This window comes from Hyperolius riggenbachi, chromosome 4, assembly GCF_040937935.1.
Source record: "Hyperolius riggenbachi isolate aHypRig1 chromosome 4, aHypRig1.pri, whole genome shotgun sequence".
NCBI classification, from domain to species: Eukaryota; Metazoa; Chordata; class Amphibia; order Anura; family Hyperoliidae; genus Hyperolius; species Hyperolius riggenbachi.
Window position 1 is genome coordinate 55,233,012 of NC_090649.1, and position 27,834 is coordinate 55,260,845.

Consider the following 27,834-nt stretch of genomic DNA (forward strand, 5'->3'; position numbering starts at 1 on the left):
AGCCTTTTCAAGGGGCGCGGATGTCAGAGCTTGGCCTTTTGTTTATCACACCTCAGGAAGATTGACAGCAGCGCTGTGTGAGGAGAGGCCAGAGAGCGCAGGAAAACATCGCCTCAGAGACGGGGAGGCCTGCCGGTCACTCAGGACTTTACACGAGCAAAATACAGCCATGTAGGAATGTTCTTTGTAGTTTTCAATTGTACGTTACGGTGTTATAATGTTTTAGGGATTTTATCGGTGGGTTCCCATTTCCATGGAAATTCCTGGCCTTAAAGAGAACCTGTACTAAAAAAAAAAAAGCCCTCTGGGGGATATTTACCTCGGGAGGGGTGAGCCTCAGGGTCCCAATGAGGCTTCCCTGTCCTCTGTAGCTTCGGGGAATCCAGCGCTGGCTCCCACAAAACCTCCCCGACAAGCTTGACAAGGGTACGCAGGCGCGGGCTATATTTACCTCTCCGTGGGCCTGCGCAGACGAACTGGCGGCTCTTCATTTCGGCTGAGGCAGAAATAGCTGAACCCGATCGTATCCGCTCTACTGCGCAGGCGCAAAGGACTCATGTCTGCGCAGTAGAGCGGATCAGATTGGGTTAGGCTATTTCCGCCTTAACCCGAACGGAGAGCCGCTAGTGTACCTGCACATGATCGCGGTAGGTAAAAATTTACCCCGCCGCACTTCGTTGGACCCGTGCAATTGAATGGAGGATGACATCGAATCCTCATTAACATCCAGAGGCTTCCCCCTCCTGAGGTACGTATCCTCCACAGGGTTTTTTTTCATTACAGTTTTTTGTTTAAAGTAAATGCAAACCAAACCCCCTCCCCCCAGATACTCACCTACGGAGAGAGGGAAGGCTCTGGGTCCTATAGAGCCTTCCCTCTCCTCTCCTGGTCCCCTTGGTTCAGCGCTGTCACACCCATGGCAGCGATATCCGACCGATCGGTTGAATACTGCTCTGTGCCACTGCGGGAGGCTTCGGAAGTCTTCAGGAGCCCTCGTGCTCCGTACTGCACCTGCACTAGCATGCGCTCTCATAAATTCAGGCCCGGTCCACCCATGATGCCAAGTGAGGTGACTTATTCAGACGGCAGAAGTCTGGGGGCGGCACCAGGCAGAAATAGGAAGTGAAGAGCGTGCCTGGCCAACCTATACTGTGGGCAACTGTACCTGGCCAACCTATACTGGGGGCAACTGTACCTGGCCAACCTATACTGGGGGCAGCTGTACCTGGCCATCCTATACTGGGGGCAACTGTACCTGGCTAACCTATACTGGGGGCAACTGTACCTGGCCAACCTATACTGGGGGCAACTGTACCTGGCTAACCTATACTGGGGACAACTGTACCTGGCTAACCTATACTGGGGACAACTGTACCTGGCTAACCTATACAGAGGACACCTATATTTGGCTACCTACCTATACTGAGTGTGTTTTGGGGGGGGGGGGGGGGAGGGCTCACTGCAACTATAACGTGCGGTGCAAATTGTCGGGTGCTGTCCGATCATTCCAAATCGGAGGGGGCATCCTCACAAGTTTACCTCTGGTGGAAAAAAAGTCTAGAATTGGCCCTGCATGCACTCACGCATGCGCAGCACAGAGCCGCCCATTTTCAGGAGCAGAACGGGAAGGTTCTACAGGAACCAGGACCTTCCCTCTCCTTGGGCAAGTAACTGTTTCTTTTTGTTTTGTTTTTTTCTATTAACATTAGCGTTAAAGGACACCCGAGGTGAAAATTAACTGATGTGTTAAACAATTGCATCTACCCTCTTTCTTCTCGAAATGACCTCTTTAGATATCCCACTGATTTAATTTGTATTTAAATCAATTTTTTACGTTTTTACTGTTTCTGCTCAGTGACACATTCATTGAAGTATGCCAGAGCTCAGATCTATGAACTAATGACCCTTTTGATTTCTTTTTTTGCTCTCAGAAGCCATTTTCTGCTAAGAAAGTGTTTTATGGCTGTATTTCCTTATCCGTGAGGGTTATGCTGTACTGTGACCCAGTCCTGACTCAGACAGAAGCTGTCAATTTGCATACCTGATTTTTAAACCTTTTCAGGCAGAGAAAGAAAAAAAGGAACACAGCATAGTTATTTGTGTGCTTGGCACTGTACATACATGTCTATCTCATGTCACACGTCACCTCGGGTATCCTTTAACCACCCTGGCGTTCTATTGATTGCGCCAGGGTGGCTGCGCAACACTATTTTTTTTATTTTTTTTTTGTCAAATCATGTAGCCTAGCACTAGCTACATAATAGCCGCTGAGCAGCAGCATCCCCCCCCCCCCCCCCGCCCCTTGGGATCGCCTCCGGCGATCAGAGCAAACAGGAAATCCTGTTCAGAACGGGATTTCCTGTTTGGCTTCCCTCGTCGCCATGGCCCGATCCACCCCTCAGTGCTGCCTGGCACTTTTACTCGGTGGCGAGCGGCGGCAATCGCGTCCAACACGCAGCTAGCAAAGTGCTAGCTGCGTGTTTAAAAAAAAAATTGTGAAAATCGGCCCAGCAGGGCCTGAGAAATCCACCGCAGCGGTAATGGACGAGCTGAGCTAGTCATTAACCACTTGAGGACCTAGGGCTTTCTACCCCTTAAGGACCGGCCACTTTTTTTCCATTCAGACCACTGCAGCTTTCACGGTTTATTGCTCGCTCATACAACCTACCACGTAAATGAATTTTGGCTCCTTTTCTTGTCACTAATAAAGCTTTCTTTTGGTGCTATTTGATTGCTCCTGCGATTTTTACTTTTTATTCTATTCATCAAAAAAGACATGAATTTTGGCAAAAAAATGATTTTTTTAACTTTCTGTGCTGACATTTTTCAAATAAAGTAAAATTTCTGTATACATGCAGCGCGAAAAATGTGGACAAACATGTTTTTGATGAAAAAAAACCCATTCAGTGTATATTTATTGGTTTGGGTAAAAGTTATAGCGTTTACAATCTATGGTGCAAAAAGTGAATTTTCCCATTTTCAAGCATCTCTGACTTTTCTGACCCCCTGTCATGTTTCATGAGGGGCTAGAATTCCAGGATAGTATAAATACCCCCCAAATGACCCCATTTTGGAAAGAAGACATCCCAAAGTATTCACTGAGAGGCATAGTGAGTTCATAGAAGATATTATTTTTTGTCACAAGTAAGCGGAAAATGTCACTTTGTGAGAAAAAAAAAAAAAAAGTTTCCATTTCTTCTAACTTGCGACAAAAAAAAATGAAATCTGCCACGGACTCACCATGCCCCTCTCTGAATACCTTGAAGGGTCTACTTTCCAAAATGGGGTCATTTGTGGGGTGTGTTTACTGTCCTGACATTTTGGGGGGTGCTAAATTGTAAGCACCCCTGTAAAGCCTAAAGGTGCTTTGATGGTGTAATGGTTAAGGGCTCTGCCTCTGACACAGGAGACCAGGGTTCGAATCTCGGCTCTGCCTGTTCAGTAAGCCAGCACTAATTCAGTAGGAGACCTTTGGCAAGTCTCCCTTACACTGCTACTGCCAATAGAGCGCGCCCTAGTGGCTGCTGCTCTGCTCTGGCGCTTTGAGTCCGCAAGGAGAAAAGCGCAATATAAATGTTATTTGTCTTGTCTTGTCTTGCTCATTGGACTTTGGACCCCTTAGCGCAGTTAGGCTGCAAAAAAGTGCCACACATGTGGTATTGCCGTACTCAGGAGAAGTAGTATAATGTGTTTTGGGGTGTATTTTTACACATACCCATGCTGGGTGGGAGAAATATCTCTGTAAATGACAATTTGTTAATTTTTTTTTACACACAATTGTCCATTTACAGAGATCTTTCTCCCACTCAGCATGGGTATGTGTAAAAATACACCACAAAACACATTATACTACTTCTCCTGAGTACGGCGATACCACATGTGTGGCACTTTTTTGCACCCTAACTGCGCTAAGGGGCCCAAAGTCCAATGAGTACCTTTAGGATTTCACAGGTCATTTTGAGAAATTTCGTTTCAAGACTACTCCTCACGGTTTAGGGCCCCTAAAATGCCAGGGCAGTATAGGAACCCCACAAATGACCCTATTTTAGAAAGAAGACACCCCAAGGTATTCCGTTAGGAGTATGGTGAGTTCATAGAAGATTTTATTTTTTGTCAAAAGTTAGCGGAAAGTGACACTTTGTGGGAAAAAAACCAATAAAAATCAATTTCCGCTAACTTTTGACAAAAAATAAAATCTTCTATGAACTCTTCATACACCTAACAGAATACCTTGGGGTGTCTTTTTTTCTAAAATGGGGACACTTGTGGGGTTCCTATACCGCCCTGGCATTTTACGGGCCCAAAACCGTGAGTAGTCTGGAAACCAAATGTCTCAAAATGACTGTTCAGGGGTATAAGCATCTGCAAATTTTGATGACAGGTGGTCTATGAGGGGGCGAATTTTGTGGAACCGGTCATAAGCAGGGTGGCCTTTTAGATGACAGGTTGTATTGGGCCTGATCTGATGGATAGGAGTGCTAGGGGGGTGACAGGAGGTGATTGATGGGTGTCTCAGGGGGTGGTTAGAGGGGAAAATAGATGCAATCAATGCACTGGGGAGGTGATCGGAAGGGGGTCTGAGGGGGATCTGAGGGTTTGGCCGAGTGATCAGGAGCCCACACGGGGCAAATTAGGGCCTGATCTGATGGGTAGGTGTGCTAGGGGGTGACAGGAGGTGATTGATGGGTGTCTCAAGGTGTGATTAGAGGGGGGAATAGATGCAAGCAATGCACTGGCGAGGTGATCAGGGCTGGGGTCTGAGGGCATTCTGAGGGTGTGGGCGGGTGATTGAGTGCCCTAGGGGCAGATAGGGGTCTAATCTGATAGGTAGCAGTGACAGGGGGTGATTGATGGGTAATTAGTGGGTGTTTAGGGTAGAGAACAGATGTAAACACTGCACTTGGGAGGTGATCGGACGTCGGATCTGCGAGCGATCTATTGGTGTGGGTGGGTGATCAGATTGCCCGCAAGGGGCAGGTTAGGGGCTGATTGATGGGTGGCAGTGACAGCGGGTAATTGATGGGTGGCAGTGACAGGGGGTGATTGATGGGTGGCAGTGACAGGGGGTGATTGATGGGTGATTGATAGGTGATTGACAGGTGATTGACAGGTAATCAGTGGGTTATTACAGGGGAGAACAGATGTAAATATTGCACTGGCGAATTGATAAGGGGGGGGTCTGAGGGTAATCTGAGCGTGTAGGCGGGTGATTGGGTGCCTGCAAGGGGCAGATTAGGGTCTGATCTGATGGGTAACAGTGACAGGTGGTGATAGGGGGTGATTGATGGGTGATTGATGGGTAATTAGTGGGTGTTTAGAGGAGAGTAAACGCTGCGCTTGGGTGGTGATCTGATGTCGGATCTGCGGGCGATCTATTGGTGTGGGTGGGTAATCAGATTGCCCGCAAGGGGCAGGTTAGGGGCTGATTGTTGGGTGGCAGTGACAGGGGGTGATTGATGGGTGATAGGTGATTGGCAGGTGATTGACAGGTGATCAGTGGGTTATTACAGGGAAGGATAGATGTAAATAATGCCCTGGCGAATTGATAAGGGGAGGTCTGAGGGTAATCTGAGCGTGTAGGCGGGTGATTGGGTGCCCGCAAGGGGCAGATTAGGGTCTGATCTGATAGGTAACAGTGATAGGGGGTGATTGATGGGTGATTGATGGGTGATTGATGGGTAATTAGTGGGTGTTTAGAGAAGATAACAGATGTAAACAATACATTTGGGAGGTAATCTGACGGCGGGTTTGCGGGCGATCTAATGGTGTGGGTGGGTGATCAGATTGCCCGCAAGGGGCAGGTTAGGGGCTGATTGATGGGTGGCAGTGACAGGGGGTGACAGGGGGTGATTGATGGGTGATAGGTGATTGGCAGGTGATTGACAGGTGATCAGTGGGTTATTACAGGGAAGAACAGATGTAATGAATGCACTTGTGAATTGATAAGGGGGGGGTCTGAGGGCAATCTGAGCGTGTGGGCGGGTGATTGGGTGCCCGCAAGGGGCAGATTAGGGTCTGATCTGATAGGTAAAAGTGACAGGTGGTAATAGGGGGTGATTGATGGGTGATTGATGGGTAATTAGTGTGTGTTTAGAGGAGATAATAGATGTAAACAATGGATTTGGGAGGTGATCTGATGTCGGATCTGCGGGCGATCTATTGGTGGCAAGGGGCAGGTTAAGGGCTGATTGATGGGTGGCATTGACAGGGGGTGATTGATGGGTGATTGACAGGTGATCAGGGGGGATAGATGCATACAGTACATGGGGGGGGGGGGGTCTGGGGAGAATCTGGGGGGTGGGGGGGTGATCAGGAGGGGGCAGGGGGGGGTATAAAAAAAAATAGCGTTGACAGATAGTGACAGGGAGTGATTGATGGGTGATTAGGGGGGTGATTGGGTGCAAACAGGGGTCTGGGGGGTGGGCAGGGGGGGGTCTGATGGGTGCTGTGGGCGATCTGGGGCGGGGGGGGGGGGGGGAGAAAATCAGTGTGCTTGGTGCAGACTAGGGTGGCTGCAGCCTGCCCTGGTGGTCCCTCGGACACTGGGACCACCAGGGCAGGAGGCAGCCTGTATAATACACTTTGTAAACATTACAAAGTGTATTATACACTTTGTATGCGGCGATCGTCGGGTTAACATCCCGCCGGCGCTTCCGTATGGCCGGCGGGATGTTGCGGCGAGTGAGCGGCGACAGGCGGAGGCGGAGGATCGCGTCACGGATGACGCGATCGCTCCGCCCATGCCCAAACAAGGACCGCCGCATTTTGTCAATACGGCGGTCCTTGCGGCGTCTGCTTCCCGGCCGCCATTTGTCTATACGGCGGTCGGGAAGTAGTTAACCGCCAAGGTGGTTAAAGGATACCCGAGATGAGGGGCAGAAATGCAGTTTAACTTACCTGGGGCTTCTCCCGGTTCCCCACAGTCTTATCAGGTCCTTTGCTGTCACCCCGATCCACTCCAGTGTGCTAATGCCCCATCTGAAAGATCCTCAAGTCGCACTAGTGTTTGTGCATGTGTTTGTCTGTATACATTTATACCTGTATCTATATTTCACTGCACTTCAGAAATCACCCCAGGGGTACACTCTTGTTTACGATCCCACATAATGCAGTGACAACTCTCATTGCAACATTTATTCTTTCATTCTCACCCCCCACCCCCCTTGTCCTAAAATATTGATCTATGGAAACTCATACATTGCATATCTGGGTTTATAGTTACAGTTTCTCCCTGCAGTCCAATTATTGAACATGCCACACCGCCCTCTACTGTAGACCCTCAGAATTGCAGCTTGGCACAGCAGACCTCTGGCTGGAAAAGGAAATGGTCTTTAAAATGTGAAATGTTTGCACTGTAAACACCTGATCACGGCAGCTGTTAGTCTCTGTGCTCACATCACCTTCAGCCATGAGGAGTTATTGGCAGAGCTGAGAGGGAGATATAAAGCGAGCGGGGACGTTGTGTCGTCGCTGCCGCAGGCCGAGAGCTCCTGTATAACAGTAGCAGCGCTGCGCAGATAGAAAGAGACAGACTTGTAACATGACACAGCCGTCCGCAGTGCTGCTCTACACTTCTCCTCCTGCACAGAAGGTCACCTTTTAGTGGCACTCTTAGGTATGCAACAAAATCTTGCTGCACACCCAGCCATAACTTAAAGTAAACCCGAGGTGAGAGAGATATGGAGGCTGCCATATTGATTTCCTTTTAAGCAATACCTGTTGCCTGGCTATCCTGCTGAAACTCTACCTCTAATACTTTTAGCCTTATGCTACGTACACACATGCGACAACGATCGTTCGTTAAGAACGACGAACGAACTTTTAATTGATGAAAGAACGACCTAAGTAAAGGTAGTTTTAAAATGTGTGTAACGATCTGATCGTTAGAACGAACGTTACATCACAGAAAGCAACTATTGCGCCTGCGCATAAAAATGAGAAGTTCCATGGAGAAATAGTGAAATGCGCATGTCAAGCCTAGTACGAACGATCGTTTCCAACGATGTACTACTTTTGCAAACGATCGTCGTTGGTTAAAATCCGCCGAGACAGAACTTTCTTTTGTAGCGATTTGGCTCGTTCGTCGTTTGCCTTAATAGTCGGTGGTTCGTTTTTTGTAACGATCGTCGTTGGTAAAGATCGGGGAACGATCGTTACAAACGACTATAGTCGCATGTGTGTACGCACCTATAGACCCTGAACAAGCATGCAGCAGATCAGATGTTTCTGAAATTATTGTCAGATCTGACAAGATTAGCTGCATGCTTGTTTCTGGTGTTATTCAGACACTACCGCGGCCAAATAGATCAGCAGGGCTTCCAGGCAGCCGGTATTGTTTAAAAGAAATAAATATGGCAGCCTCCGTATCCCTCTCGCCTTGGGTTCCCTTTAATCATTTCCTGGATCTCCTTGGTGGATAGGAAAGGTCAATGAGAGGCTAATAATGAAGAGTTGATGTTAACCTCCTGGGCGTTATGGACGAGCTCAGCTCGTCCAGTAACGCCGCAGTGCACTGCTCAGGCCCTGGTGGGCCGATTTGCACTTTGCTAGCTGCATGTTTGTTGTGATCGCTGGCGCTCGCCGCCGATCCGCCACGAAAGAGGCCCCCCCGCAGTCCCCTTGCGCAGCCTGGCCAATCACAGCCTGGCTGCGCTATGGGGTGGATCGGCACTCCCCCTGACGTCACGACGTCGATGACGTCATCGCGATCGTCACCATGGCGACGGGGGAAGCCCATACAGGAAATCCCGTTCAGAACGGGATTTCCTGTTGGGTATTTGTGCCAACGGCGATCAGAGGGGTGGGAGGGATTCGGCAGGGAGGGGGGAATCATGTAGCTAGCGCTAGGCTAGCTACAAAAAAAAAAAGAATAAAAAAAAAAAAAAAAAAAAAAAAAAAAAAAGCTTTACAAAACCTCCCACGGCCACAAATCAGAACGCCATAAAGGACAACTCAAAACCTTGTAAAATTTAAAATACATATACACTCACCTAAAGAATTATTAGGAACACCTGTTCAATTTCTCATTAACCAGCTGAGCGGTCTGGACGAGCTCAGCTCGTCCAACACCGCCAGCGGCTGCCGCTCAGGCCCTGCTGGGCCGATTTTAATGAAATAAAAAGCAGCACACGCAGCCGGCACTTTGCCAGCCGCGTGTGCTGCCTGATCGCCGCCGCTCTGCGGCGATTCGCCGCGAGCAGCGGCGAAAGAGGGTCCCCCCAGCCGCCTGAGCCCAGCGTAGCCGGAACAAAAAGTTCCGGCCAGCGCTAAGGGCTGGATCGGAGGCGGCTGACGTCAGGACGTCGGCTGACGTCGATGACGTCACTCCGCTCGTCGCTATGGCGACGATATAAGCAAAACAAGGAAGGCCGCTCATTGCGGCCTTCCTTGTTTATTCTGGGCGCCGGAGGCGATCGGAAGATCGCCTCCGGAGCGCCCTCTAGTGGGCTTTCATGCAGCCAACTTTCAGTTGGCTGCATGAAATAGTTTTTTTTTTATTTAAAAAAAACCCTCCCGCAGCCACCCTGGCGATTTAATCAGAACGCCAGGGTGGTTAATGCAATTATCTAATCAACCAATCACATGGCCGTTGCTTCAATGCATTTAGGGGTGTGGTCTTGGTCAAGACAATCTCCTGAACTCCAAACTGAATGTCAGAATAGGAAAGAAAGATGATTTAAGCTATTTTGAGCGTGGCATGGTGGTTGGTGCCAGATGGGCCGGTCTGAGTATTTCACAATTTGCTCAGTTACTGGGATTTTCATGCACAACCATTTCTAGGGTTTACAAAGAATAGTTTGAAAAGGGAAAAACATCCAGTATGCGGCAGTCCTGTGGGCAAAAATGCCTTGTTGATGCTAGAGGTCAAAGAAAAATGGGCCAACTGATTCAAGCTGATAGAAGAGCAAAGTTGACTGAAATACCCACTCGTTGCAACCGAGGTATGCAGCAAATCATTTGTGAAGCCACAACATGCATAACCTTGAGGCGGATGGGCTACAACAGCAGAAGACCCCACCGGGTACCACTCACCTCCACTACAAATAGGAAAAAAAGGCTACAATTTGTACAAGCTCACCAAAATTGGACAGTTGAAGACTGGAAAAATGTTGCCTGGTCTGAGTCTCCATAGAGTCAGAATTTGGCGTAAACAGAATGAGAACATGGATCCATCATGCCTTGTTACCACTGTGCAGGCTGGTGGTGTAATGGTGTGAGGGATGTTTTCTTGGCCCACTTTAGGGCCCCTTAGTGCCAATTGGGCATCGTTTAAATTCCACGAGCTACCTGAGCATTGTTTCTGACCATGTCCATTCCTTCATGACCACCATGTACCCATCCTCTGATGGCTACTTCCAGCAGGATAATGCACCATATCACAAAGCTCGAATCATTTAAAATTGGTTTCTTGACAATGAGTTCACTGTACTAAAATGGCCCCCACAGTCACCAGATCTCAGCCCAATAGAGCATATTTGGGGTGTGATGGAACGGGAGCTTTGTGCCCTGGATGTGCATCCCACAAATCTCCATCACTTCAAGATGCTATCCTATCAATATGGGCCAACATTTCTAAAGAATGCTTTCAGAACCTTGTTGAATCAATGCTACGTAGAATTAAGGCAGTTCTAAAGGTGAAAGGGGGTCAAACACCGTATTAGTATGGTGTTCCTAATAATTCTTTAGGTGAGTGTATATAAAATGTAGACTTAAAATGCACTGTTAGTTTTGTCCTTGAGGGGGGGGGGGGGGGGGTTTCAAGTATTTATGTAACAATGCAATTCCTAAAACTGCAGTTGCTCAGCCCAACTGCCAAAATAGTGTTCAAGCGAGTAGGCAGGTTGGCCGGCATCTTTGTACAAGATTCTTTCCAGGGAGTGCTTTTTAACCACTTGAGGACCGCAGTGTTGAACCCCCCCTAAAGACCAGGCCTTTTTTCTTAAAAGGGCCACTGCAGCTTTAAGACCTTGCTGCAGGGCCAACCACAGCATACTAGTGACCCCCCCCCCACCTTCTCCCCACCAACAGAGCTTTCTGCTGTTGGGGTCTGATCGCTGCCCCAATGTTTATTTTTTTTAATCAATATTTGTTTATTTTTTATAATAAATGTATTATTTTTTATTAATGTTTTACTCATCCCTCCCTCCGTCCCAGAGCCAGCCAATCAGCGTGATCGGCTGTCATAGGCTTCATCCTATGACCGCTGAGCACTATCCTGTCTCCCAGGGGCACAGCCCTGTCACACGGCTGTCCCCAGTGCAGCGCTGCCATGGATTGCAGTGCTGTACAAGCTAATTAGATGGTGGCTTCGCAGTTTAACAGTCTTCTAGCGGCGATCACCACTGGGAGGCTGAAGAAGGAGCGCCGCCTACCAAGTGGAGATGCGCGAGCGTAGACACGCACAATATTCTGCAAAACAGGCCCCAAGAACCTAACGCCAATCGGCGTGACGCAGTCGGCAAGAGGTTAAAAAATAAAGGTAATTCTGAGAAACCCCCGTGAGGAGATTGACTAGTCCAAAATCTGTCAAAACAGTCAGATTTGCACTACCTTCTATAAATAATCAAAACACGGCGTAAAAAAAAAAAAAGTAATTTATAGTGCATTTTACTGTGTTTTAAATTTTAGAATTTTTTGCAATTGTGGTCCTTTACTTTTATGTGAATTTGTGCAGATTGGTAATGGGCCAATCAGATTACTTGACTATCTTTATGTACTTTATGTATAAAATGTACTGTATATGCTCGACTATAAGCCTAGACATTTAAATATGATTCACTAAATAAAAATATATGTGTCGACTTATACACGAGTCACTGTGCACACTGAGTAATGTGTGAACTAATAGTGACATTCCCATTTGCAGCAATTTACCCTTGATAAAGGAAATGCCACGAAAACACAGGTCTGAAAGTCCTGGCCACAACAATTAACAAGGAAAGGGGCGGGGGAGAAATACTGGGCTGCAGGAAGGGGAGGGAATAATTGCTGCAGTTGGGTGCCAGGAGGAGTTATTGGCTGCACTTAAGGGACAGGAGGGGTTAATGGCTGCAATATGGTATGCGGTCATTAACCCCACCTGGACCCCAAGTTTAGCTGTTAATTCTTCCTGGTCCCCAAGTGCAGCCAGTAACTTTGCTGGGCAGACTTATACTTCAGTCAATAAAAAGCGGTGGTCCGAGGTGACTGAGAAAAGGACCCAGAAGGCTCTATGGCATCCTTCCCTCTGCATAGTAACATGAGAACAAAGTGCAGGGCACACCAAACCTCTCCTGCAAATCACAACATTTACAACTGCCGTGCAACATCCAGATATGTAAAAAGACAGTATCCATTATAATTCAACTATAGATGGTATCCAGGAGCAACATGCTTGATATGCCTAGTAGAAAAAAACTTCTATACTTTATGAATCTTCATACGGCGGGTAAATCGGCAGATAAAACAAAATGATACTTATCAGCACATGGTGAATAAACAGAGGTGCGGAGGAGCATCGACAATGGTTTTGCCCTGCAATCTGGGCTTTCTCAAGACCTTTGGCTTTTCTCGAACAGTCTTGAGAAAGCCCAGATTGCAGGGCAAAACAATCGTCAACCTTTTTTATCTGCTGATCTACCTGCCTTGTGAAGATTTATTAAAGCAGCAAGGACAGCTATACTGTCCCAGGGAAAAAAAAAAACATAAGTAGATAACTACTTGTTCTACTTAACATACGGATTGTACTATCCACATTTTGATTTTAGTACATTTTATACAGTAAATAAAGAGAAAACTGTTCCTGGCATCTTCCATCTTAACTCCCTCTGACTAAAGCCAATCCTGATGTAACTTCCTCTGTTTTTTTTTTCCTCTTAGAAACTGCACTGCCATAGCTAGCTTGCTTTGTAAACACATGAGAGCACAGCATAGATTGTATTTCAGCTTCACACTGAACTGCCCTCAGCCAATTAGTGAGGTGCAGGAATATGGGAGGGGCGATGACCAGCTTCCTTCTCGTCGGCAATGTACCATATAGAGCCAATCTGACTGAGATAAGGGTTATTACAGCAGAAACATTCTGAATAGATTGTAGTGTTTTCAATGCAGGGTAAGGTTGCAGGCTGCATGCTAAACACAGAGCAGTGGGTAAATGGATTTGATTTTGTGCTGACAATCCCTCTTTAAGTATAGAAGTTTGTTTTACTTGGCATATCAAGTGTGTGTTGCTCCTGGATGCCATGTCTTTCCTTTACATACTGTAGGTTTTTATTTTGTCAGGGTGGCTTCAGGTTGGCTTTTGCTTGCTCCTCCAGACTGCAGAGATGTGATTTCCAGAGGAGGGGGGGGGCGCTGCATTGTTCTCCGGATCTCAGTATATGGGCTTCGCTGTAACTACACCAGAGGCCTTCTTTATATTGCAGAGACTTTCACAGGCGCGCTGGTTTAATAATTCATACTTTCATTAGAATTGTGGGAGAATTTAATTTGCATAATTAGCACAAGCTCGGAAGACGTTGGCTCGAATTTAATTTGGTGTTAGATTTTAATGAAATCTCGTCGAGTAGGGCGCTCTGAAATCCCCCCCCCCCCCCGCGCGTTCCGCATTCCTAGCCTCTGACACCCCACTTTGTAAACGCTAATGATTTATGTTTAATGAGCCAACCACATCAACAAGACACAGCAGCACATCTAGTGTAAATAGGATTCTGCTTCCAGGGGTATCTGCCAACACGACGGCCCTGTACCCTGGATGGGACCAGAACCTGTCCACTAAGAATATAACGAGACATATACCTACATCTTCGGCGGCCTCCTAAGTGATAAGCTTTTATAGCCAGGAGATTATGGTATATACTCGAGTATAAGTCTAGAAATTCAGGTCTGATTTACTTCATAAAAGTACATGGGTCGACTTATACACGAGCCACAGGCAACACTGAGCAGCACACTGAGTTGTGTGTACTGCAGCAATTTACCGCGTGGTAAGTGATACTTTGAGGAAAGGAAATGCCAAGAAAACACAGCTCTGAAAGTCCTGGCCACAGCAATTACCAAGGAAAGGGGCAGGGGGGAAATACTGGGCTGCATAAAATGAAGTGAATAATTGCAGCACTTGGGGGCCTGGAGGAGGTATTGGCTGCACTTAAGGGACAGGAGGGGTTAATGGCTGCAATACTGTATGCAGTGCAGTCATTCACCCCTCCTGGTCCTCAAGTACAGCCATTAACTTTGCTGGGTAGACTTATACTTGAGTCAATAAAAAAATTCTAGCTTAAGAGGGTTGAATATTGGAGCCGACTTATACATGAGGTTGACTTGTATTCGAGTATATACGGTAACTGTTCGGAGCTGCAACAAATGGGTGGTAGTCTATATTGTAAACTGTTTATAGGATACTGTACTAACCCTGATTGGAGGGAAGGGACACAAGTGGGGATCAGTCTGGATGTAAACAGCCGGCTAGCGACAAGCTGCGTGTCGGGGGGGTGGGGGGGGGGACAGTATAGTAAGAGGCTGGTCATTGTATGCAGAACCAGCCTCTGTGTCCTAATAGCATTCCTAAAACCCACCTCGGGTTCTCTTTAAAAGCAATAGTGTGTATTGCCAATAAATGTGTGTGTCAAAGGGGGTACTTGCCAAGCAGTGCTTCTCATAGGGTGGTATGTACGTTTTAAAGAGACACTGAAGCGAAAAAAAATATGATATAATGAATTGGTTGTGTACTATGAATAATTACTAGAAGATTAGCAGCAAAGAAAATATTCTCATACTTTTATTTTCAGGTATATAGTGTTTTTTCTAACATTGCATCATTCTATAATATGTGCAGATTACACAACACTCAGCATTCAAATGAGTCTTTCAGAGCAGTCTGCGAAGTAATGACCTCTCCTCTAGCAGAGGGAAAGTAAACAGTTCAATTACAGTTGAGATAATAAAAGTCAGATAACAGCCCTCTCCATGACTAAAGGTGGCCATACACTGGTCGATTTGCCACTAGATCGACCAGCTGACAGATCCCTATCTGATCGAATCTGATCAGAGAGGGATCGTATGGCCACCTTTACTGCAAACAGATTGTGAATCGATTTCAGCCTGAAACCGATTACAATCTGTTCAGCTGCTCCTGCCGCCTGTCCCCCCCCCCCCCCCCCCCCCCCCCCCGTATACATTACCTGATGCTGGCTCCCGGGCATCTTCTCCGCTCTGCACCGCTCTGTTCCGGCTCCATCCCGGCGCTTCCTGTGTTACTCCGTGACCAGGAAGTTCAAATAGAGCGCCCTCTATTTCAACTTCCTGGTCACCGGAGTGACACAGGAAGTATAAGCGTACACTGGGACAGGCGGAAATGCGGTGCAGCGAGGAGAAGAGGACCCCGGAGCCAGCTTCAGGTAATGTATACATGCGTCGAATCGGGCCCGAATCCTACGCCGCAAGCGACGCGCTCCTACCGCCGGGCGATCGAGGGTAATTTCCCGCACGGCGCGATCGACGGACCGATCCGATTTCGGGAGGAAATCGGATCGGCGGGTGCGTTTAGCGCAAGCGATTGGCAGCAGATTCGATCCCAGGATCGAATCTGCTGTCGAAACGGACGCGAATCGGGCCAGTGTATGGCCACCTTAAGTTAGTCAGAGAGCTTAATAGCTTTTTTGCATAGAGATAACAACTGGAGTTTCTCAACTCTTTCTGTACTGGAAACAATTAGACTGATGTATCTGATCTTAATGTTTTATTTCTTAGCTGTACTACACATACAAATCATAATATCATCATTTTTTTTCGCTTCAGTGTCTCTTTAACAATGTTGATGACTACTCAATTAAAAGATCCAAGTTTTTGACCTGTTTTTTTTTTTTTTTTTAATTCTCTTTAATAAACTACGGAGGTGCGAAACTGTTCTGGCAGTTGGGCAGTGAGAGTTTCCATCATAGAATAATCACACAGATGCTCATCCCTGTGACACGTTCCCTCTGGCTGCTTGGCAGGACCGCCTGGCACGTGCAGGTCTGCCCCTTGGCACTGGCCTCCTCCTCCCGCCATACATAAATAAAGCAGTTCTGATTTGCGGCACTCTCTGTGCGGCAGAGGAGTGATAGATGATCAGTCAGAAGCTTATTGTGTGTACAGGAATAGACTCCCGTCCTGTGCCGCGATATTACCCAGCGCTGATGGCTGGAGGTAAAGTGCCCCGCACATTGTGCGTACAGGAATAGACTCCCGTCCTGTGCCATGATATTACCCAGCGCTAATGGCTGGAGGTAAAGTGCCCCGTGCATTGTGTGTACAGGAATAGACTCCCGTCCTGTGCCGCGATATTACCCAGCGCTAATGGCTGGAGGTAAAGTGCCCCGTGCATTGTGTGTACAGGAATAGACTCCTGTCCTGTGCCGCGATATTACCCAGCGCTAATGGCTGGAGGTAAAGTGCCCCGTGCATTGTGTGTACAGGAATAGACTCCTGTCCTGTGCCGCGATATTACCCAGCGCTAATGGCTGGAGGTAAAGTGCCCCGTGCATTGTGTGTACAGGAATAGACTCCTGTCCTGTGCCGCGATATTACCCAGCGCTAATGGCTGGAGGTAAAGTGCGCTGTGCATTGTGTTTAGACTCCCTCGTGTGCCTCTGAGAAGCCTGGTTTAATTATGCCCTGCAAGCTAATGACCTGCTAGCTAATTCACTATCCCTCATCTCCATAAAATAACTCAGTAATGATATTCTGCGTGGAAGGGAGGCCGTTAATTTAAATAATGAGCGTTCTGCTTTTCTGCTGCAGTGCTTGTATATTCTGCGGCATTTGCCTAAACACAGTTACTGTACTCTGTATCCCAGTAAAGTGTGTGAGGCTGGCTACGCTCGGCCCAGCTGGTGGGAGCAATGCGACACATTCCATTGAATGGGGAGGAACACAACCGATATGAGCATATCCATGGCTATTGTCCTCAGTGAGACATCGGCTTGGATTGGGTCTCATCAAGGTGCGCATACAGTACTCGATTTGCGGCATCAATGTCCCTCAAATCTGGCAGAGATCGATGCCGCAACATGGTTGCCGGATAATAGTTTCAAGCAATCTCTAGCTGAAATTAATCAAAACTATCGATCTGGCATGCGGGAAAGATTTTACTCCATAGTGCTTGGTTGGGAGATTTTACTCCATAGTGCTTGTGTGCTTGGTTGGAAGACTTTACTCCATAGTGCTTGGTTGGGAGATTTTACTCCATAGTGCTTGGTTGGGAGATTTTACTCCATAGTGCTTGGTTGGGAGATTTTACTCCATAGTGCTTGGTTGGGAGATTTTACTCCATAGTGCTTGGTTGGGAGATTTTACTCTATAGTGCTTGGTTGGGAGATTTTACTCCATAGTGCTTGGTTGGGTGCCCACCGGTAGCGGTATTTAATCCATTAGCAGCTTCAATAGAGTTATCTCATGTGAGATAAGTGAACTGCTTTTGACCTCAGTGGGCAGAACTCGTCGTGCTGTAAATTCTTGAAATGCTTTGATATCTCTCTGCTATCAGAAAGTAAAGAAACTGAAAACAGAAGTCCACTTATTGTCTCACACTGCCCCCCCTAGTGGTGAGTGGCCATCAATACACATTACAGCCGTACTTAGAAGCAAGGAAATATAAAAAGTAAGAAATCAAAGTGCTAAAATAAATTTTCCTGAGGCACTTGCAAGCCTCTAAATTGGCTACTAAAGGGTTCACTCCCAGATGACCGTTGCACCCCCATATGTAATGTGTAGCCATCACCGAACACCCCACCCGTGGTAATTGTAGTATAGTTTTGGCTCACCTATCTGCTTTTGCTCTCCTCCTATGTTTCAGTTCCGTGTCTTCTATTCATTGCCACTGGGAGAACCTGTATCCCCCTTACTCCACCATGTGGACTGACGGCGGGGTCACAGGGTACAGGCTCTCTCGGTGGCAATAGATAAAGATGCAGAGGAGGAGGTGCACCAGTCGGTACAAAAATCATCTGACTCCTCAGTCTATGAAACCACTGACTCTAGGTACCCAAAAGTTTCTCTAACTCCTCAGCCCTGCTGGAAACACACCACTGGGGTACACACTAAATGGGGGAGCCTTGGGGGAGGAGGGTGGCAGGCAGGTTGGCTGGACAGATTTCTAATAGATATCCTGCTGATCTCTGTGTGCAGAGGTGTGGCAGCAAAAAGTTCCTGTCTGATCAGATTCCTCCAGATAGGGATCTAACTGGTAAGTGGTGTTCCCAACATTGGTTGCTCCTTGCTGCTTCCATTTCACTTGCTTCATTTCTAGGTTCCCCTGAAGTGCAGTTACACATGCAGACAATACTTGTAGCTGCGAATGGGGATATGTGCAAACAAAGAATTGCCTGGTAAGCTGGTGTACTTTATTATGCCCCGGCAACCGAAGAAACGTCTTTGTTTTCATCCGACTGCAGTGAAATGTTTGTCCATAGGCTATATCTTTGTGTAGAGCATGTTGTGTTTGATGTACTGTTCCCGCAGACAATGAGGCTTTCATCGCTCTGCCTCCATCACGTTCTCTGAGCTCGGAGTTACAGGCTTGTCTCTTCCGTCCTTTGTGTTTTGCAGTGTGTGGAGGGAGGCTCGGGATCGCATTGTTGGCTTTCCTGGACGTTACCACGCTTGGGACATCCCCCACCAGTCCTGGCTCTACAACTCCAACTATTCCTGTGAGCTGTCCATGGTGCTGACAGGAGCTGCCTTCTTCCACAAGGTAAGGCTGGTCCTGCTCGCTGTCTGTGAGGTCATCCACAGTCGCTGCTCACATCCGTACTCACCATAGTCTGCTATAATCCAGCAGCCTGTTAACACCTCTGTGTGCTCTACCAAGCTTAATCTCCTTGGCAGTAACCCCGAGTCAGGCTGAGGGTGTAAAACAGAAGCCAGGAGTGTTAATCCTGAGCCTGTCTCCAAGTAGCCACTGGGAGATATTCAGAGACAGCGCAGCAGGCATTTCAACTTGCATCCCCCGGGATCTAGACACTGGCAGCTATTTTTCCTCTGGTCCTCGGAGGCCCTGGATTCCTTGGGTGGGATCATTGTTTGTCATCATGACGACATACAGCGATCTCACTACAGGGGTATAGCGCCACCTGGAGGACAGAGGGAGAATTGCAGCGCTGGATCCCAGGGAAGTAAGTGCAGATGCTACTGCAGATCTCTCCGCAGTATGATTTTTATGACTGTAACCACATACATATGTAAGAAAAGAGAAGCTCTGTAGAAGCTTCCCACACCCATGCTCTGGTCACCTATTGCAGCTCGCCCCCCCAAAGATTACCGACAAGGGCTTGATGGTAATCTGATGGGGCCGTGCTACTCTTCAAGCACAAGCGTGGCAGCGCCTGCATAGTAAGCAGTAGCCTCACGAAAAAATCGCCTTGAGAGCAAAAATTAATGTGTGAGAAAGTGTGTGTAATGTAAACCTCCTTCATAGTGCTGCAAAGATCAACAGGTGCCAGGTTTAATAACTCATCCCCTTGCCTATAAATTAGTTAGGCAACACAAACTCTGCCCCCTTGGCTTGCTGTTTCCCTGAGTTCTGTTCACATGCATTGCCAGGGCCCACCGCCAACACAGCGGCCACTGCAACACAAGTGGGTGTGGCTACACAGCTGCAGAGCATTTCAGGCACAAACCACCACTGTGGTTTTGCTGAGGGGTAGGGGAGCTTCTGGTGTCTGCACATCTGTTGTGATCTGATCACTAGGATGACAGTTTTGGGGACTCTGATGCTGTACGGATGCATCGCTAGGCAACAGAAGAGCCATACCTCTGTACAGCATTGGGACCCTGAACAGTCACCCTGGCGATCTCATCCTATTGCTACAGTCAGCAGTCATTAGAGTGTGCACACCTTGTAAGACAGTAGGTGAGACACAGGGCTCATAGGTTATTTGTACACGCGCACAAGTGTTGGTGCCAGGCTTGTGTGCTTTCACTCCTGTACGTGAGATTTGTGTCCAGGGACCTAGACTGTTTACCTTTGTACAGTAGAGTCCCAGTTAACCGGAACTCAGGCATCCAACAGTCTCAATTAACCGGCATGCCTGGCAGGACGCAATGGGGGGGCGTTCCTAACTAAGACTGCACAGCAGTGTGCAGCAGAAAATGCTTACCAATCCTCCGGTGCCATTCTTTTCATGTCTTGCAGCTCCCAGCTGCTTTGCAGCATCCTCGTATGGCTCCCCTGCGTGTCACCTGACCAGCATAAGGGTCACATGACACATTGGGGCTGTGCAAGGCAATCGCCGCAAAGCAGCTGGGATCTGCAATAAGTGAAAAGGACGGCGCTGAAGGATTCGTAAGCATTTTCTGCTGCACACCGCTGGGCAGTGAATCCGGTGGGGAGAGGTTTGGGTTATTATTTAACGCCGCTTCCTTGGCTTCTCAAGCAACCAGCAAGCGCACAGACAATCCCCAGCTTTGCCGGATAAATGAGACTTTACTGTATTTTTATTATGCTCCTCTTGCTGTTTGCCATGTGATTGTATTGTCTGCATTACCTTATTAATTATCTGTAACTTTATCTAGACATTCTTTATGTGCTGTACTTATAAAGTCCCAGAGAAGGTTCTAGTGATATAAAAATGTAATATTTTTATTTTGCATCTTCCCCCTGCAGTATTATGCCTATTTATACTCCTACGTGATGCCGCAGGCCATCCGGGACATGGTGGACGAATACATTAACTGTGAGGACATCGCCATGAACTTCCTGGTCTCCCACATCACCCGGAAACCCCCCATCAAGGTACGCGTTTCCTAGTGATGTGTCATTTGCGAGCCAGCCGGCTCTAAGAGGCAACTCTTTAAAGCGGGTGAGAGGAGCCGATGCCCGCCCAGCAGAGCCGAAGCTTCAGCTGCTCCTGCTCAGCTCTGGTGTTTGTGCTGAAGAGGGGTGGGGTGTATATCTGCAGGGGGGTGGTTCTGGCAGGTAGGTGGGAGGTGTAGGAGCAGGGGGTGGAGTATAGTTACCTCAGATCCTGAAGGTGGAGCTGGTAGTTAGGAGCATGATTTGTAGCCTCAGTGGTGGGCGGGGCTGTACAGTAGTGACAGAGGAGGCGGGTCTGGCTGCGCTGAGGGTAGGAGACTGGCTATGCGGAGGCTTCCAAGTGATACTAAACGAAGAGCCATTCAGGAGCCCTAAGAGCCGTCTCTTTAAAGCAGCAGGGACAGCAATACTATGCCAGGAAAAAAAACATACATACATAAGTAGATAAATACTTGCTCTACTTACAGAACACATGTATTGTATTGTCCACGTTTTGTTTCCAGTAAATTTTATATAGTAAATGAAGAGAATTCTGTTCCTGGCCGTCTTCATCTTTTTCCCACAGACTGAAGCCAAATCCTGATGTCATTTCCTCCCTAAAGGTGGCCATACACTTATAGATCTAAATTCATTACTGCACCATTAGATCCAATGCAACTCTATGGGACATCGATCTCGAACTAGATTTTTCATCCGGTCAGAACAAATCGATCGAAATCGGCCGCAAATTGATATATCGTGCATCGATTTGCGGTCGATTTGATCGAAGCGATCGAATGCTGAAATCGACCATTGTATCAGTACTTTTTTACTTCTGCAGTCTGCAGTGTCATCCCTGGCTTGCTTTCTAAACATGTGTGAGCACAGGATCAGGTTTTATCTCAGCCTGTCACACTGAACTGTGCTCAGACCAATCACTGAGGAGCAGGAATGTGGGAGGGGTTATGACAAGCTTCCCTCTCTCACTGTCTTCGGCGATGGTGAGAGAATAGAGCCTGGCTGACTCAGATAAGATAATTACAGCAGAGACATTTCTGAATAGATTGGAGAGCTTGCACTGCAGGGTGAGGTTCCAGACCACACAATGAACACAGAGCAGTGTTTTAAATGGAATTTGATTTTGTGGCTGACAATCCTGCTTTAAAGGGAGCCAATCCAAAAGCGCCAAAGCTTTGAAAAGGGCCGGAGTTCCCATCCCTAGCGTGTCCCCACCCCACCCCTGATCTGCGGTGGGGCACTTTATATGGGCCTGTGCTTCTGGCAGGTGGATACTGCAAGCTCACAGCAGCCTGTTTAGAGCTCCCTGAAGTCTTTAAATGCTTTGCAATTGAGTAAAAGGAGCGGCTGCTGGGCGCGTGTCCAGGTCTGAGCCGGGAATAATGGGCAGCTGCTGCTCTGCCCGGGACATTTATCCTCACACTCTCCCTCTCTCTGCATCCTTCAGGGCCATGAGAGCTGCAATCTGATATGTAGCGAGCTGCAAACTGCCGCATCATTACTTTCCTTAATGGGCATGAGATCCCAGCTATTTACTATCACCCGCCTCACTCTCAGGCACTCATTTCTGTTTAATAGATCCCGGCGTTCTTTTCCTGCCCATAAAAAAGTCTACATTTGGTTTCTGTAGTCTCAGGCTGGAGCTTCAGATGAACTCCAGACAGCCGAACAGGAGTTGATGCTCATAGGGAATTGTTCCACGTGCTACAAAGTGTACAGTAAAGTCTACATAAGATTAGTTTGCTAAGAATAGGATCTGAACTCTGAACTTCCTCTCTGCTCTAAAAGATGAGCAGCAGCATAATAACATTTTAAAGAAAAACATTTATTTGTGACAGCTGATACAAACCCTGCAATAAATCTGCCATGTGTCTACTTCCTGCTTTCATGGAAGCAGACATAGGGTTACCATCATGTGTTTACAAATTAGCTGCTCTCCCAAGGCAGCCAGCTGCCACAGCTGAGAGATCAAATGACAGTGGTGATTAGTCACAGATGAGGGGGGATTAGACGGGCTAAACTCTCTAAATACATACAGGGTGTATTTCTCTATTTTTCCCTTCTGTCCTGTGCAAGAGTACAGGTCTACTTTAAGTGGAACTAAATTCAGAACTTCCTCTTCTCTAAAAGATTAGCCAAAGCATGATGGTCTCTATAGAAAACATTACAATTTATGGAAATTCTAAAATGCCCTCAAAAACCATGCCACCCTTATAAAATTTCCCTTTTGTCTAGTGGCCCTCCTCCCCTATACAGTTCCCTGGTGTCTAGTGGTCCCCACTCACACCCCTAAGCAGTTCCCTGGAGTCTAGTCATTCCCCCCTCCCTCCTATCCCTAAACAGTTCCCTGGTGTCTTCCAGTCATCCCTCCTACCCCTAAGTTCCCTGGTGTCTGTTGGTCCTCCCTTCAACCCCCTTAGAGTTCCCTAGTGTCTAATGCCCCCTTCCCTACACAACTCCCTGGTGTCCAGTGTTTTCCCCTCCCTCCCCCATAGGGCTTCTGTAGTGATCTTTGGCTTTACCCCCAATATAACTTTGCTGGTGGTCTGCAGCTGGTGCAACATAATACAAAGTGGGAAAAGAAACTTGCAGGCCAAATTGAATGGCTCTGCAGGCCAGTCTTGGCCTACAGGCCAGAGTTTGACATGCATGCTCTAATCCCTTGTGTGCGGTATTCACTTCTGTAGTTTTAGTAAAAACAGTAGTGTAGCCAGGAGGTCTTTTTTTCCCTCTCTAAGAGATTAATATTCATTAATTTCTCAGAAAGTGTTGCCTTATGTCTCCCTGTGCGTCATTCTCCAATGTTCGAGTACAGCGAGTGCAAGTGCCGTGCGGTAGGTGTCCCGTTCTGCTTCCAGCTATTATGTATAATATATGCACATACACTACATAAACCCCTCAGCCCTCCCCACCCACAGAACAGCTGGTGAGCTTACGATGCACACATTACCGCTCCTGGCAGCCTTACAGAAATAACCAGCCCCCGGGGGGAGCCATCCATTGCTGCTGCTCCACAACCTAAACATTATGCATTGTTGTTAGCGCTCAGCCCCGTTCAGTTCATTGTGTGATCTCAGAAAACAGGTCTCGTTCTTGTTAAGCTTAAAATGTTCCTGCCAGGTCTCTGTAGTCATTTTGTGAGCTTGTGGTTTATAGCGAGGCAGCGGCTGTGCTCCCGACGTTTATTTGCTGCTGTGTGTGTCTCGCGTTGGGTATTTTCACTGTAGAGCAGGGATGTTGAATGCCAGTCCTCAAGGGCTGAGGTCCTCACACATTTTTGGCACACCTCAAATTAATTGTTGGGACTGAATCAGGAGAGACGTCGTTCATCAAGTAGAAGCTGTTTCTCCATTTCTCAGTCCATCCCAAACACTGGCATGGATATAGTCCTTAAAGCGGAATATAACCCTGCATTTCAACTTTGCTCTAAAACATTATTTACAGTATATTCTATGCAACCAGCATTTTTTTTTTTTTACTAGACCAGCATTGGAAGGGTTACACACAGAGCTTTAAAGTTCCTGGAGATTTCTGCAGACGCATCCGAAGCTGAAATAGATACATTTTGTTTACATAAATGTATCTAAGTGTTGAATGTGACTCATCTCTCTCACTGAGAAGGAGCTTGGAGGGCAGCCAAAGAGTGTGTAACATTTCTCAATAGATACATATAACTAAATAGAATGTAACAATCTGAACTTCTGCACATCTCTCCACAGAACTTGAAACCTCTGTGTTTAACCCTTCCAATGCTGGTCTAGTAAAAAAAAAAATGCTTTTTGCATATAATATGCTGTAAATAATGTTTTAGAGCAAAGTTGAAATGCAGGGTTATATTACGCTTTAAGGTATGGTGTTTGGCACCTGTGCTGTAGAGTATCTTTGAGGAGGTGCTATGTTGGCACTGCTGGATATGGCCCTCGATGACTGGTGTTTGGCACCTGTGCTGTAGATTATCCTTGAGGAGGTGCTATGCTGGCACTGCTGCTTTAAGCAGGCAACTTAGTCACATGATATCCTGGCATGATTATAGACCTAGCGGGGTATATCGGCAAAGTGTATCCTTTAGGCACATGGCGGTTAGGCCTCGTTCAGCTCATTTAGCACAGATGGCTGTGCGAACGCAATGCATACGATCGCATGCCATCTGCGCTACTATGTGCTGCAGATCCCATTCACTACAGTGAATGGATCTGCACTGCGCTTCCCAACAAATGCATGCAGTACTGCGATATCGCATTGTACTGCTGCGCAGCGCATATAATGGGAACGGTAGAAGGGCTGTCTTCTACCTTTCTTGCGTGTCACACACTATACGTGCTGCCAAAATGCGCCTGGAGGCGCGTATAGTCTGAACGAGGCCTTAAGCCTGAGACGCACTGCGGAGCGCTTTTTGATCAGTCAGTGCTGCGTTTTTTAAGAAAACACTCTCATTGGCGTGCATAAAAATCATGGTAAAATTGCTGCAAATTTTTATGCAAGTCGATGGGGAGTGTCAGTGTTCACCCCAGAATCTTTTTCCAGCCGGGTGGCATAAAAAAGTGGCCAGGTGGTGTGCGATGGGGGAATATAAACCTGGCACAATTCTTCTTACAGAATAGGAGGAGGAGGCAAGCCAATGAGAGCCGGATGCTCACCAAAATTAGCACCTGGCTAAAAAAAGCCTGCGGAGAACACTGAGCGTTTTTTTTAATGCAAAAGGCAGCACTGACTAATCAAATAGCTCTCTACAGTGTGCCTTTACTTCATTTCAAAGGGCGGTACCTTTTATTTTTTGGTTTAGATTTGAGTCGGTTTCTGTATCATGACCTCTCTTGTCTTTCCCCTCCACAGGTGACCTCTCGCTGGACTTTCCGCTGCCCAGGCTGCCCTCAGGCGCTCTCCCACGACGACTCGCACTTCCACGAACGGCACAAATGCATCAACTTCTTTGTGAAGGTTTACGGCTACATGCCGTTGCTCTACACCCAGTTTAGAGTGGACTCCGTTCTGTTCAAGACCCGGCTCCCCCATGACAAAACGAAATGCTTCAAGTTTATCTAGCTGCGGGAAGTCCTACCGCGGGGGTCTCCCCTTCGCAAACCCAGACATTGCCTCAAGTGTTCTCTTCAGTCTTAAAAAAACAGCAGATTATTGTACGATCTACAGTATGGAAAACTCTGTATTATAGAAAAATTAGTATACACTGAACATCGTTCACACTCCAGTGAATTTTGTTCTTTTGTTTGTTTGTTTTAATTGGCCAAGGGGAGTTATGATTTTTTTTTTTTTTAAAACACCATACAAATATTTTACATTTGTGTGGAGAAAATTTTATCCGCCTTTATAGACTCTCCAGTCTGCTAGCGGTATACGTTGGCGATAGCTGATGCTGCCTGTAGAGTTCTACGATTTCTTCAACCAAATCGAAGTGGATACCGTAAAGCATCTCTGGTACGACCTCCCCAAAATGGCCATTTCCGATGAACTACAGAAGATTTTTATTTTTTAAAACGACCTCTACTCATAACTACCGTATGTTAAACAGTTCGGCCCCCTACAGTAAGCAGAAATAATATAGCACAGACTATATCTCCGTTCTCTTTGAACATTGGGATTCTCTTGCTGATCATGTGACTGTTGCCTAGGCAGCAGGACAGGAAGTGAAAGATACTTCTGACTGGAACACATGCCACGGTGAAATAGTGATAAAAGTCGGATTACTTCCCCACACTGTGTGACCGCTGGGAAGCAGAGATGGTCAACGAGATGCGAATTATTGCGGCTTGCTTGCATACACCGCTTGGAATTGTGACCTATCAAATGCACTTCCTGTTATTTTGTGATTGGCCCAAATCCAGGCTGCATACGGTTTGCGTTAATTTTGCATGTAAGCCGAAAATTTGTATCCCGTTGACCCATCTCTACTGAGAAGATGTACAGTCACTCCATGGCCAAAAGTCACCTAGCCTAAGGATAACGAGTGAAGGTAAAATCAAGCCAGCTGTGACACACAGTGGTATAGTCCGGACTACAGACCCAAACAAAAAATACATTCTTTTATTAGAGTGACACAAAAATTTCCATCCAAAGACTTGGAAGCTATCCATTGTTTGCTACTCTACTACTTTGTTTGAAACGAGCTCAAGGCTGTGGGCCTTACCCTCATTGGACGACCATGACGCACAAAGCCACCAATGGATTCCTTATATGGAAATGCCGCGCCTCCCCTTGCCCACTTGTTTTCCTCCTCATGCCAAGTCTTACAAAATATGAATAAAGCACAGAAACACAATATCCATATTACCGATTTTTTTTTTTCCTTTGTACAATTTGTACAATGAGTTTCTGTACAGATGGACAAGTGTAGATGATGTATTTAGTTACTGGACTGAACTATCGGGCGACCATGTGGTAACTGTTTACAGACATAATAATATATCACAAGATTATCTTCAGAATTTGAAGACAATTTAACAGAACTGAATCTGCTGGTCTCCAAAGGCACAGACGACGTGTTGTTCTAAAGAGTACAGATGTAGATCATGGCATCCGTTTTTTAGGATTAGTGATGTAGTCCCAACCTGTGGTAACTTTTTTTTTTTTTTTTCCTCGTTTTTGTTTTGTTTGTTTTTTTACAAAAAAATTATGGTCGACACAAAAAGGTTGAATAAAAACTCTTGATTACTGGTAAATAATTTTGTTATTCACTGAGGGAAAAGTGGGTCAATGACACATTTAAAGTATATAACTGATTTTTTTTTCAAAGCAAAAAGGGCAGTCCTTATCTCATGTCTCTTATGTTTCAAGTAGTTCGAGGAAACCGGAAGTGAGAGCAATATGGAGGCTGACATATTTCTTTCCCTTTAAAGGACAACCGATGTGACATGTGAGATAGACATGTGTATGTACAGAGCCTAGCACACAAATAACTAGGTTGTGTTTCTTTTTTTCTTTCTCTAGGCAGTTTCAATCCGTGTCGGACTGGGACAGACTATAGCACAACCCTCACTGATGAGTAATTACAGCCATAAAACACTTTCCTGTCAGTAAATGGCATCTGAGAGCAAGAAAGAGATAAAAAGGGT

The 27,834-nt window shown here is 46.8% G+C and overlaps 1 protein-coding gene across 1 annotated transcript in view; it reads left to right on the forward strand.

The window, feature by feature from the left end:
• Window positions 1–27,444, forward strand: part of EXTL3 (exostosin like glycosyltransferase 3) — a 145,931-nt gene extending 118,487 nt beyond the window's left edge. Inside the window, exons 4-6 of the mRNA XM_068280062.1 lie at window positions 18,565–18,709; window positions 20,621–20,749; window positions 25,601–27,444. Of these exons, the coding sequence (XP_068136163.1) occupies window positions 18,565–18,709; window positions 20,621–20,749; window positions 25,601–25,810 (484 nt within the window). The 3' untranslated portion in view covers window positions 25,811–27,444. The remainder of the gene's footprint in view (window positions 1–18,564; window positions 18,710–20,620; window positions 20,750–25,600) is intronic.
• The last annotated feature ends 390 nt before the right edge of the window (window positions 27,445–27,834 follow it).